Source organism: Branchiostoma floridae, chromosome 9, assembly GCF_000003815.2.
Source record: "Branchiostoma floridae strain S238N-H82 chromosome 9, Bfl_VNyyK, whole genome shotgun sequence".
NCBI classification, from domain to species: Eukaryota; Metazoa; Chordata; class Leptocardii; order Amphioxiformes; family Branchiostomatidae; genus Branchiostoma; species Branchiostoma floridae.
The window spans coordinates 7,834,784-7,847,871 of NC_049987.1; the positions used below are offsets into that span (position 1 = coordinate 7,834,784).

Below are 13,088 nucleotides of genomic sequence, written 5' to 3' on the forward strand. Positions count from 1 at the left end.
GGATCAGCTTGAAAATTTTTTACCAACCTTTTATGTACCATTTCTTACCAACCTTTTACCTTTTCACCTTTTCTTTGCTCATCTTACCTACCTTTTACTTTAATTCACCTTTTCTTAGCTACATTTAATTTCAAACCTTTTCTAACCAATCTTTTGCCTAACTTTTTCCAACTTTCTTACCTACCCTTTCTTACCTACCTTTGCTACCTACATTCTTACTTTCTCTCAAATACACAAGCCTTTACTTTACACTGATTGAAATGGAGAATTGTACACATTTTTGGGTTATGGCTTAAGACAATACTAACCTGTTCAATGGTTCCCCCTGCCACCCACTCATCTTCACTCAGGAAGCGCAGACACACCTGTCCACAGGCCTGACTCACATTCAGGTGGTAGATGGGGGTCAGGAAGTGGACCTGGTATAGTTACAGACAAACATAAATCCCTGTCTTGTGTGTCTATGGGCAGAGTGCTGTCAATTAAATCTTTGTCACAGTATAGACAAGACAGAAAGATTAAGGAAGCAATCCACATCCAGCTGGAGGGTGCAAACTGCAATGAGGGCTGGTAGTTGCTCAAGTCCTACTTACCCCTATTCCACAAGGAGGCGGGGTGAGGGGTAGAAGATCCACACGTCTCGACCTAGTACTAGGTCACTCCGTGAACAGGATGGACCATCAAAAATATGGAGGTATGTATCTACGAGGGGCGTGCAATTAGTAATGGTCCTGACCCATTTCCCATAGCAGGAGATTAATGAAACTTGGCACAGTTATTAGTCTTTCTCTTCATAGGAATCACCCAGAGTTATGCATTTCTCCCATCGTTTGATGCAGCTCTGGACACCGATTTTGTAGGACACCCCAGGTTGGTCCTCCAACTGATGCCTCATCAATGGCACAAGAGGGACGACCAGGTCTGGGAGCTGTTTCCACAGACTTCCAGCCACGTTTGAATTCAGGATGCCAGCGTTTTACAAGGTCATATGATGGGGCATCATCACCATAAGTTTCATTTATTTCATCAAAAGTCTTCTTTGGTGTGCGTCCTTTCAAATACAAAAACCGGATCACTGCGCGACACTCAACTGGTTCCATTTCACACCTGGTCCATTTCGCACCTGACTAAGTTCAAACACCAGTAAATCAGAAACCACAATTAGTTCAGAGCTGTCTTTTGCAACATAACCCATAGAGATATGAATTATTACACATACAAAATTTCATTTAGATCAGACAACTGGAAGTGGGTCAGGACCATTACTTATTGCACGCCCCTCGTATGCCTTTAAACAACTGTCACTGTTGGAACAATATTGTAGTAACTGTCTTCATACATTTCTGAGAGACATCAAAACGTAAGCACCTGCTGGTTGTGTAAAAAGAATTCTACATTCTACCAACCTGATGAAACTTTTGGGGCATAATTTACTATACAACTAAGCACAAGGATTTCTCTGGGTTTGTGATCTAGGGTTGTCAAAATGATTGTACTTACAACAGGAGGTCCAAGTGGGTAGTTCTCACTGGGAGGTAAGTTAAGAAACATACCTTAAGCATATATTCAATGTGCTTTAATTCAGTGTGAAGAGGGCTGTGGTGTGTATAGACTCCTTTCCAATCTCTGATGTTCATTTTTTTACATTCTTTGCCCAACATGACAGAGTTTGGAAAGAGTTTGTCTTCAGCAAGCTCATTGAATTGTCAGTAGTAACATACCATTATCACTGTAACAATGTGCCATTTTTTAAAAGTGTCAAGAAGCTGCCATTTTAGATACAATTTTAACTGCATACTCCTTTCAAACTGACTGATTACCAGTCTGATACTAGCCATAGTGTGACATGACATGTACAAAATGTATTAATATGGAGACTAAATCTCAGGAAATGCACTGAAAGGATACGGAAGAAGTATGCGAATCTTGAACTTGCCACCTGTAAAACAAAATGGGTCAGTGTTGAGAATACCAGGCTTTTATCCTCAACAGTACTTTTCAGAAATGCTGTCCATAAACTATAAAAACAAACACTACCATAAACACGTTACATTCTTGGCAAATATAATCTCACATTTCTGTTTTTAAAAATCTGACCTTTATAAAGAGAATCGTCAGGTCCAGGGATGACAGCCTCCCACTCATGCAGGTTGTCTGAAGGCAGCGACACCTGGATACCGAGAGGACAGGACTTCCTCAGGGCTGCAAGCTCCTTCTGTACCCTGGGGGTGGTTACAACAACCTCCTTGGTAATATTATGTTACAATTCTAACACTTTATATCCGTACACAAAATAAAGCGCTTACCAACAAGCTTTTGATCAGTCCTCTGATCCTTCTCAAGTTGTAATGACCCAAAACCGGAACGGAAGTGTGACGTCAGTAAAGGGTCAAAGGTGCTAGGCAGTCGGTATCGGCCCCCTTCTCGGTTGAGGGAAGGTTGGTGGGCTCTGATGTAGATACTGTAGCCTCTTTCACTCCCCTGAGAAAGTAATCCTGTTCGGAATCAAGTATATATATCTTCACCTTGTCGAAATCCACAGGTAATAAATCTCCTTGGTAATAAATAACAAGTTTAACCTCCTTAGTTATATTAAACATGGACACTTCTCATTGTCTGAAAAAAATGCCTTCGGTGAAATGTTTATGCGTCAAGGTTTTATTAACAAAACTAGTATTCTAGTGTTACCCTTTGTCATTGCAAGGAGGATATGTCTGACATAACCTCCAGTCCTTGGTCATTGCATGGATATGTTTAGGATTTGGGCTGATCAAAGTAAATTGGCATCAGCAGATCAGTGGATAAACAGTGAATAACAAGAGGTCATTTAAGGTTTCATTGATGAGTTTTTTCTTCCCATAGACTTCTATGTTATAATTCGTGGTTTAAATGGGCGCGTTTATAATGAAGCTACGTGAAATTTGAGCAGATTTTTCATTCTATGTCGAGCACATTTACCCTATATCGTGGGAAAAATTGCCAACGTAAACTATACGTAGGAACTTTTTCTATAGCAATTACAAACTACGATTAGTCAATCCCCACAAAAGGCACTTTTTCGCTGCTAGTGTACAACCGCACCACTCAGAACCCACGACTGTGTACCTCCGACCTAGCGCGCGGCTGCAAAACTTCACCTGCTAATTTCTTCAGTTACAAATAAGCTTTCACCAATCTAACTTTTGAGATCAGTTCCGCTGGCTAAAAGGGAATTTCTCACAGCTAAAAACATGCGCCCGTGCAGCCGTTCATTTTTGGCTCGGATCTCTTTTAGAGTACCCACTCGCGGAGTAATACATCAATGAGACCTTAATGGCGCGACTGTAGCTTAGACTTTAAGTTCCGGCCCGGCAAACGTGGTATGGTTGGAAAGGTTGCATAGCAAGGAATCGAAAGGTGCAAACCGCAAAATTTTCGGATACTTCCTTCACGAGATATTCTTGACTATACGGGCTCTGTTTAGGCGCGTAGCCCCTTCTTCTAAACACCGCCGGTCACGGCATGGCACCGGGTAGGGGGTGACTTAATGGCGCGACTGTAGCTTAGACTTCAAGTTCCGGCCCGGCAAACGTGGTATGGTTGGAAAGGTTGCATAGCAAGGAATCGAAAGGTGCAAACCGCAAAATTTCCGGATACTTCCTTCTCGAGATATTCTTGACTATACGGGCTCTGTTTAGGCGCGTAGCCCCTTCTTCTAAACACCGCCGGTCACGGCATGGCACCGGGAAGGGGGTGACTTAATGGCGCGACTGTAGCTTAGACTTTAAGTTCCGGCCCGGCAAACTTGGTATGGTTGGAAAGGTTGCATAGCAAGGAATCGAAAGGTGCAAACCGCAAAATTTCCGGAATACTTCCTTCTCCGAGATATTGACTATACGGGCTCTGTTTAGGCGCGTAGCCCCTTCTTCTAAACACCGCCGGTCACGGCATGGCACCGGGTAGGGGGTGACTTAATGGCGCGACTGTAGCTTAGACTTTAAGTTCCGGCCCGGCAAACTTGGTATGGTTGGAAAGGTTGCATAGCAAGGAATCGAAAGGTGCAAACCGCAAAATTTTCGGATACTTCCTTCTCGAGATATTCTTGACTATACGGGCTCTGTTTAGGCGCGTAGCCCCTTCTTCTAAACACCGCCGGTCACGGCATGGCACCGGGTAGGGGGTGACTTAATGGCGCGACTGTAGCTTAGACTTTAAGTTCCGGCCCGGCAAACTTGGTATGGTTGGAAAGGTTGCATAGCAAGGAATCGAAAGGTGCAAACCGCAAAATTTTCGAATACTTCCTTCTCGAGATATTCTTGACTATACGAGCTCTGTTTAGGCGAGTAGCCCCTTCTTCTAAACACCGCCGGTCACGGCATGGCACCGGGTAGGGGGTGACTTAATGGCGCGACTGTAGCTTAGACTTTAAGTTCCGGCCCGGCAAACTTGGTATGGTTGGAAAGGTTGCATAGCAAGGAATCGAAAGGTGCAAACCGCAAAATTTTCGGATACTTCCTTCTCGAGATATTCTTGACTATACGGGCTCTGTTTAGGCGCGTAGCCCCTTCTTCTAAACACCGCCGGTCACGGCATGGCACCGGGTAGGGGGTGACTTAATGGCGCGACTGTAGCTTAGACTTTAAGTTCCGGCCCGGCAAACGTGGTATGGTTGGAAAGGTTGCATAGCAAGGAATCGAAAGGTGCAAACCGCAAAATTTCCGGATACTTCCTTCTCGAGATATTCTTGACTATACGGGCTCTGTTTAGGCGCGTAGCCCCTTCTTCTAAACACCGCCACCGCCGGTCACGGCATGGCACCGGGTAGGGGGTGACTTAATGGCGCGACTGTAGCTTAGACTTTAAGCTCCGGCCCGGCAAACTTGGTATGGTTGGAAAGGTTGCATAGCAAGGAATCGAAAGGTGCAAACCGCAAAATTTTCGGATACTTCCTTCTCGAGATATTCTTGACTATACGGGCTCTGTTTAGGCGCGTAGCCCCTTCTTCTAAACACCGCCGGTCACGGCATGGCACCGGGTAGGGGGTGACTTAATGGCGCGACTGTAGCTTAGACTTTAAGTTCCGGCCCGGCAAACTTGGTATGGTTGGAAAGGTTGCATAGCAAGGAATCGAAAGGTGCAAACCGCAAAATTTTCGGATACTTCCTTCTCGAGATATTCTTGACTATACGGGCTCTGTTTAGGCGCGTAGCCCCTTCTTCTAAACACCGCCGGTCACGGCATGGCACCGGGTAGGGGGTGACTTAATGGCGCGACTGTAGCTTAGACTTTAAGTTCCGGCCCGGCAAACTTGGTATGGTTGGAAAGGTTGCATAGCAAGGAATCGAAAGGTGCAAACCGCAAAATTTTCGGATACTTCCTTCTCGAGATATTCTTGACTATACGGGCTCTGTTTAGGCGCGTAGCCCCTTCTTCTAAACACCGCCGGTCACGGCATGGCACCGGGTAGGGGGTGACTTAATGGCGCGACTGTAGCGTAGACTTTAAGTTCCGGCGCGGCAAACTTGGTATGGTTGGAAAGGTTGCATAGCAAGGAATCGAAAGGTGCAAACCGCAAAATTTTCGGATACTTCCTTCTCGAGACATTCTTGACTATACGGGCTCTGTTTAGGCGTGTAGCCCCTTCTTCTAAACACCACCGGTCACGGCATGGCACCGGGTAGGGGGTGACTTAATGGCGCGACTGTAGCTTAGACTTTAAGTTCTGGCCCGGCAAACTTGGTATGGTTGGAAAGGTTGCATAGCAAGGAATCGAAAGGTGCAAACCGCAAAATTTTCGGATACTTCCTTCTCGAGATATTCTTGACTATACGGGCTCTGTTTAGGCGCGTAGCCCCTTCTTCTAAACACCGCCGGTCACGGCATGGCACCGGGTAGGGGGTGACTTAATGGCGCGACTGTAGCTTAGACTGTAAGTTCCGGCCCGGCAAACGTGGTATGGTTGGAAAGGTTGCATAGCAAGGAATCGAAAGGTGCAAACCGCAAAATTTTCGGATACTTCCTTCTCGAGATATTCTTGACTATACGGGCTCTGTTTAGGCGCGTAGCCCCTTCTTCTAAACACCGCCGGTCACGGCATGGCAGAGGTATATCCAAGGACCGTAGATTGATGAACTCCACAGCTGTGTAGTTCATCACTATGTTGATGAAGCTGTGGATTTCATCGGTAGAAGGATGATGAACTCCACAGCTGTGAATTTCATCGATATGTAGTGATGAAATCCACGGGCATTCCGCCGCTAATACTGACATTTGGCTGTGGACTTCATCAGTATGTAGTGATGAAATCCACGGGCATTCCGTCGCTAATACTGACATTTGGCTGTGGACTTCATCAGTATGTAGCGATGAAATCCACGGGCATTCCGCCGCTAATACTGACATTTGGCTGTGGACTTCATCAGTATGTAGTGATGAAATCCACGGGCATTCCGTCGCTTATACTGACATTTAGCTGTGGACTTCATCAGTATGTAGTGATGAAATCCACGGGCATTCCGTCGCTAATACTGACATTCGGCTGTAGACTTCATCAGTATGTAGTGATGAAATCCACGGGCATTCCGTCGCTAATACTGACATTTGGCTGTAGACTTCATCAGTATGTAGTGATGAAATCCACGGGCATTCCGTCGCTAATACTGACATTTGGCTGTGGACTTCATCAGTATGTACTGATGAAATTCACGGGCATTCTGCCGCTAATACTGACATTTGGCTGTGGACTTCATCAGTATGTAGTGATGAAATCCACGGGCATTCGAATTCTGTCGCTAATACTGACATTTGGCTGTGGACTTCATCTGTATGTAGTGATGAAATCCACGGACATTCTGCCGCTAATATTGACATTTGGTTGGCTGTGAATTTCATCAATATGTAGGGGTGAAATCCACGGGCATTCCGTCGCTAATACTGACATTTGGCTGTGGATAGTAAAACGCCCTTTCACTAATACTTTTACACAGAGTAATCTATTTTAGCTGATTTATGTCAATCGATTGTGTGATACAATATTAATACAGATACCATTTGTAACAATTTGAATTGATTGACTATACAGAGCTAGAAGTACGAAAATGTTACTTTGAAAGTGATTTGCACTAAGCTAGAATGGCTTTATTGGATCGTGGAGTATATTATTTGACAATACTAGTAAACACAACAGACTCTAGCCAGAACAACACAATGTCATGTAAAATATTTCTGGTACATTTCTAAGTTAAGCTGGATTCAAAAGACAAACACCTTTACTTTGTGCATCATATATTTTAGTTGCATGTTTGTGACTAGTGACCTTCTGTTTAATGATCGACGTGCAGTCTAATAACTGTTATCAGACTGCACGTCGATTAGCAAATGAAATGCAACCCCTTTATACTCTTGTAGACAATTAGAACCTGGGCCAAAATACAATTGTAAGTCATAATCGTAAACCCTTACCACCCAAGCCACAAAGCACAACATTGGGAAGCAGTGCAGTTCTGATGTATACAGTCTGTTGGTTTAGTATTGTTTGTGATTGATTGAAGAACAAAAGAGCATAATAAGCAATTGGCCTTCTCTGGCTGGGAAAGTTGTCTTGCTAAGCAAGAAGCTTTTTATCAATCTTGATAAAGCTCCTTATGCTAAGGGACCAAGAACCCGATTTCCACCTTCCTGACCATACGAGGCACACATTCGTAACTTCTTTTCATTTGTAGATGAAACACAATTAGAACAAACAAGTAGCGTAAGAGGAAAGTTACATGGCTGGAATAAATATGTAAACATTACAAAGTTTGGACATGACTTTACAGGCGGTCTCACAGCGCCACCTATCTACACTGGTTGGTATTGCAACATGTCCTTCAAGTCGTACACAGTGTGATACTGTGCTGGCCGGATGTTTGCGGGCATTTTTAGCATCTTTCTTGAGAGAGTCAATACACTCCAAGCAACTCTGATTTGCAGGGAGTAAGTGCGTCTTTATTCATTAGAATATTTCTTTTATATGTCTTTCTTTTCTTTTGTATTCAAAGACGAATTTTGTAGATGTATTTCTTGTTTGGACAAGCCTTTTTGTCGCAAGAATGAGGATCTAAGAACAAGAAAGTTTTGTGTATCCTTTAGGCTGGTGTATCTTAAGAAGAAAAGCGCCGTTAAACGGCTGAAATCATCATTGCAGGTAAACCCGCATCCACAGGAAGGTTTTCTTTGTAACAGGGTAAATAACTAACCTCAAGAAGGTTTTCAACCTCCTTGCTAACCTTAAGTTTAATTGGACATCAAACGCTGGTCAACTATAATTATGCCATGGTTAGATTGATATAGTGGAAAATTCATACCACCACACCCATACCCCGCGTCCCAGACAGGTGATGGAGGGATAAGGAGTGTGGAAAGTGTCCATCCCTGAGCAGAGAGCGAGGCGAGTACTTTTCCCAAGCCATAAGAAATTAGAGAGGATGGTTGGGTGTTTAGGGTAAAGATACCTTCTTCTTTATATCTCAACACCCTCATACCCTTCCTACTGTCCCTAATTGACCCGACTTTAATATTCGCCTGTTTCTGCCAACCACCTTTTTTCTTCCTCCCCAAAGTCAAACTGTGCGCCTTTTTTGTGATAATATCTTTCCCTTTTATACCCCTGCACTCATTAGCATACGTGTACATTTGCATAACTCCTCTGATTGGTTACCCTTCAAAATTGAGTTAACTGACCACCTGTCTGTGGCGCGCGGGGACAGGTGTGACGCTGTGAATAGTACACAAAGATTATTCTGTCTCTTTGCATGCAGTTCTGGTCACAACTGGCTGAGCTTGTCCAGGTAGACCCACGGGCCAGAGCTGACACATCGTCTTGTTGGGAGACTCGTGCAGTAGTTTCTAACACCACAGCTTATGATGGGCACCAACCTCTTCTGTACTGCTGTTCACGGGACATGGAAATACAATGTCAGCAAGGCCACGGCAGGTAAGTTTTATGGATGACGACATCATTAATTTTAAACATGTAGCCATGACCGTAGTTGTAGAAGGGAAACTAGTTCGATGTACATGTAGTAGTCAACTTGGTGAATGATACCAGTCTTCCAGACTTTGTGCATCGATCTTGTATGGCCTGTTTGATGTGATACCATCCAAGTTAGTTTTGACCATGACGGATGCGGGTTTTCCTGCAATGATAATTTTAACCGTTGGGCGGCGCTTTTCTTGTCTTTGCCATAGGATGCACTCCCTTGGCGAAGCAATCTTGATGCTGTTTCACGGTCCACTCTGCAATGACGAGAAGACATATCCAAACCAGGTAACATCGTTATTGTCTGAAGAGTCAAATTAACCTGATGATATCCCTACTAACTGCTATAATCCAAGTTTATTTTTAGTTGAAAAGACGCCCTCTTTAGAGTATCAATCTATTCATGTAAAACTACAATCCATATGTTAACAGTTGCAGAAGCTTTATTCTTTGAATCAACGTTTGAACCTCATTAATAAAATAGAACCATAGACATTATTAACAAAGGGGCACAACCTTAGAAGATGAGCAACACGTATAGACAGCGGAAGTTGTAACATTCTATTACAATCTGGGTTCGTATGATTATCTTAGAGACGTAGAAGTGACGGCCCAGAATTGCATGGAATGGCGCAGGATGGTCCACAAGAGACGTTGCCTTGATGCAGACCACTTGACACAACGATGAAGAGACCTTATCAAGTATCAAGTAAGTCAGTATGATTATCTTACGGTTATCTGACGGGTTTTTTTTGCGAGTTACTGTGTGAAGGAAAGACAAAGTTATGTTTTAGATAATTGATGTGACGTGTCATAAAAGCGCGACTTGAGCCCCTAACGTTTTTCTGCATCAAAAACCAGGATCATCCCCAGTCCATTCTACTCCACAGCTGCATAACAGTCGAGCCTAACGATTTTCTCATCGCATCAATGTGCGCAGTTACAATAAACCTGCTTCCATCAAACATAAATCATGTGTTGAGCTATAACTTGTTATGCTACGTGTTATTCAACCATATTTTATCCAATGTGATATCCTAGTCTGTTTTATCAAGCCCCATCCTATGGAATTCCAGTCTTGTGCCTCACGCTAATGTGCCTAGTGCCTCATGCTAATTTTTGCCATCGGAATCACAGAATATAGCCCTCTTCACCGCATGGATGCCACACACTTAGTCTTCTAGCGAAGTGGCATCATGACTCGCCACATTGTTCCCGAATTTTCCAATAGCATTGATACATTACATCCTTTACAAACATTATGTGTCATAGAAAGAAAGATTGTTACTTCCATATTGACGCACTAGCTGCAATTAGGTTGGAATTTGATCTCCCATTTTTTAGTTGTAACTGCGTTTAAGTTGTGGACCTGGAAGATGTATGTCAATATACAGCTGTAAACCCTTTCAAATCCTTCTATGACTGCAATTCCTTTTGACAGTTAGGTATCTATAGATTACATCAAATAGCTGGGTGATTTCGGGCGTAAATGACGTTATAAAGCCCTCTTGAGATAGGATGTCCCCATTGACGTACTTGGGTGTTTATCTCTTGCGCTATATAATGGGGAATCTTGGTCTTTCTTGCGCTGCATTGTCTAGACCTAAGTCGCATTGGCTTTAAGAGAGATGGCTAAAAGCAAATCATTTGAGCATGCAGATTATGGCCATTGGTCATAAAGTAAGAAACAAGGACTCTCATCACTAATGAGTTGTCGTGGCTGGTTAAGACTATATTTCCCTAAAACAAAACACGAACATATTTCAATATATACTATGTACAATATGATATGTACTATGTACATACAGTAATATATGTATAGATCTGGTATCTACAAGGCTGTCCTGATGAACCCGTATATATACGGGATGCACATATATGATTCCTGTAGGTGGGTCCAGTAAATACAGGTTTGTGGCATTTCTTACCACAGGAAACCGCATTGATCTGGAAGTCTGCAGCAGCAGCACAGAATAGGTCACGTTTTACTGATCAGATTAAACAACCAGCTTAGGAGGGTTAAATTGACAAAAAAAAGTCTGAGCAGGACAAAGGGTCACAAAGGTCATAAACTTAGAACATGCGAGGGCAAGAGAAGTAGTATGGGGATTACGACCCCTATATCCACCTACCAAATATCATCAGGATCAATCAAAGGCGCTTTTCGAGTGATGCTGTTCACAGACAGAAAGACAGAAAGACAGACAGACAGACAGACCTACAAGCCTAAAACATAACCTTGCCATTCTGGCAAAGGTAATAAATATATCTACCTTTGAAACGCACTTTGAATACGCACAAAGCTCGCTCCAGGCGCGTAGAAAAACGCCAGGTCAAGGCTTCGGGTCAAATCTGACCGGATGTCTGTAATCCGCACTGAAGGCCTCGTTCAAGTATTACTCCGCCCTCCGAAATATGAATGGGGCCCCAAAATCGTGTGTTTATGTAGACGATAAATTGCCTTCTATCGCTCCCATGTCATATCGAAGGATTTGAGATGAAAGGTTGTGTATTTCTGACAGCATCGGGTGGAAAAGTTTCGGCATTCGGGCGATTCTCGGACGTGTACGTTTGTTTGTCCTGAGTAATGTGGTCAGCGGGTCACTGAAGGAAAGCCCCACTTTCTGGATAGTATTTATGTGCAGTTATAGATGTTATAAAAATCGATCCACCGGTCAGATTTTGGGGAATTTTTTTTATTGAGTACTGGATAAGTGCTTTTTCAATAGAAATTAAAACATCTCCAGTAGAGCTGTTTCTTTATTGGATTTTCGCCCATTAAAGTTGAATATTTAAGCACTATTGTAAATGAGGCAACAAAAGTCCGGTATGAGGCCTTAAGGTTCCGGTTCGAATTGCGAAGTAATCCGTGAGTATAAGACGCAAATCATAGTAAAACCCGAAAATACGAATGAAGGCTCACCTGGGGGATAACCGCTAACCGCTAAGCGAACCCTTCGGTAACCGCAAAAAAGCGACCCCTTACGATCGGACTTCCGAAATTTCAAACAAAATGTGCGTTACTTTCAACACTTGAATATCAAAGTAAAACCCGTGGGCAAAAGGTAAAAAGTGATTTGAGTACCCAAAATTACTTTGTAACTTTTCTACATACGAATGAAGGCTCACCTGGGGGATAACCGCTAACCGCTAAGCGAACCCTTCGGTAACCGCAAAAAAGCGACCCCTTACGATCGGACTTCCGAAATTTCAAACAAAATGTGCGTTACTTTCAACACTTGAATATCAAAGTAAAACCCGTGGGCAAAAGGTAAAAAGTGATTTGAGTACCCAAAATTACTTTGTAACTTTTCTACATACGAATGAAGGCTCACCTGGGGGATAACCGCTAACCGCTAAGCGAACCCTTCGGTAACCGCAAAAAAGCGACCCCTTACGATCGGACTTCCGAAATTTCAAACAAAATGTGCGTTACTTTCAACACTTGAATATCAAAGTAAAACCCGTGGGCAAAAGGTCAAAGGTGATTTGAGTACCCAAAATTACTTTGTAACTTTTCTACATACGAATGAAGGCTCACCTGGGGGATAACCGCTAACCGCTAAGCGAACCCTTCGGTAACCGCAAAAAAGCGACCCCTTACGATCGGACTTCCGAAATTTCAAACAAAATGTGCGTTACTTTCAACACTTGAATATCAAAGTAAAACCCGTGGGCAAAAGGTAAAAAGGGATTTGAGTACCCAAAATTACTTTGTAACTTTTCTACATACGTATGAAGGCTCACCTGGGGGATAACCGCTAACCGCTAAGCGAACCCTTCGGTAACCGCAAAAAAGCGACCCCTTACGATCGGACTTCCGAAATTTCAAACAAAATGTGCGTTACTTTCAACACTTGAATATCAAAGTAAAACCCGTGGGCAAAAGGTAAAAAGTGATTTGAGTACCCAAAATTACTTTGTAACTTTTCTACATACGAATGAAGGCTCACCTGGGGGATAACCGCTAACCGCTAAGCGAACCCTTCGGTAACCGCAAAAAAGCGACCCCTTACGATCGGACTTCCGAAATTTCAAACAAAATGTGCGTTACTTTCAACCAGGCGTGGGGAGAAGCTACGTAATGGTG

General features: G+C 43.3%; 1 protein-coding gene and 1 long non-coding RNA gene across 3 annotated transcripts in view; one reads left to right on the top strand and one right to left on the bottom strand.

The window, feature by feature from the left end:
• The window catches only part of LOC118423125 (probable ubiquitin-conjugating enzyme E2 31), a 69,708-nt gene that overhangs the window by 774 nt on the left and 55,846 nt on the right, over window positions 1-13,088 (bottom strand). Inside the window, exons 2-5 of the mRNA XM_035831130.1 lie at window positions 2,098-2,222; window positions 1,909-1,939; window positions 1,501-1,528; window positions 309-419 (exon numbers count right to left, since the gene is read on the bottom strand). Of these exons, the coding sequence (XP_035687023.1) occupies window positions 309-419; window positions 1,501-1,528; window positions 1,909-1,939; window positions 2,098-2,222 (295 nt within the window). The remainder of the gene's footprint in view (window positions 1-308; window positions 420-1,500; window positions 1,529-1,908; window positions 1,940-2,097; window positions 2,223-13,088) is intronic.
• On the top strand, window positions 8,964-10,955 carry LOC118423132. Of its 2 annotated transcripts, XR_004831990.1 has the most exons (3): window positions 8,964-9,286; window positions 9,593-9,707; window positions 10,932-10,955. It is a non-coding gene; the product is annotated as an uncharacterized LOC118423132 (long non-coding RNA). The 2 variants fall into 2 exon arrangements; XR_004831991.1 differs by lacking the exon at window positions 10,932-10,955 and having other exon boundaries at window positions 8,966-9,286; window positions 9,593-9,709.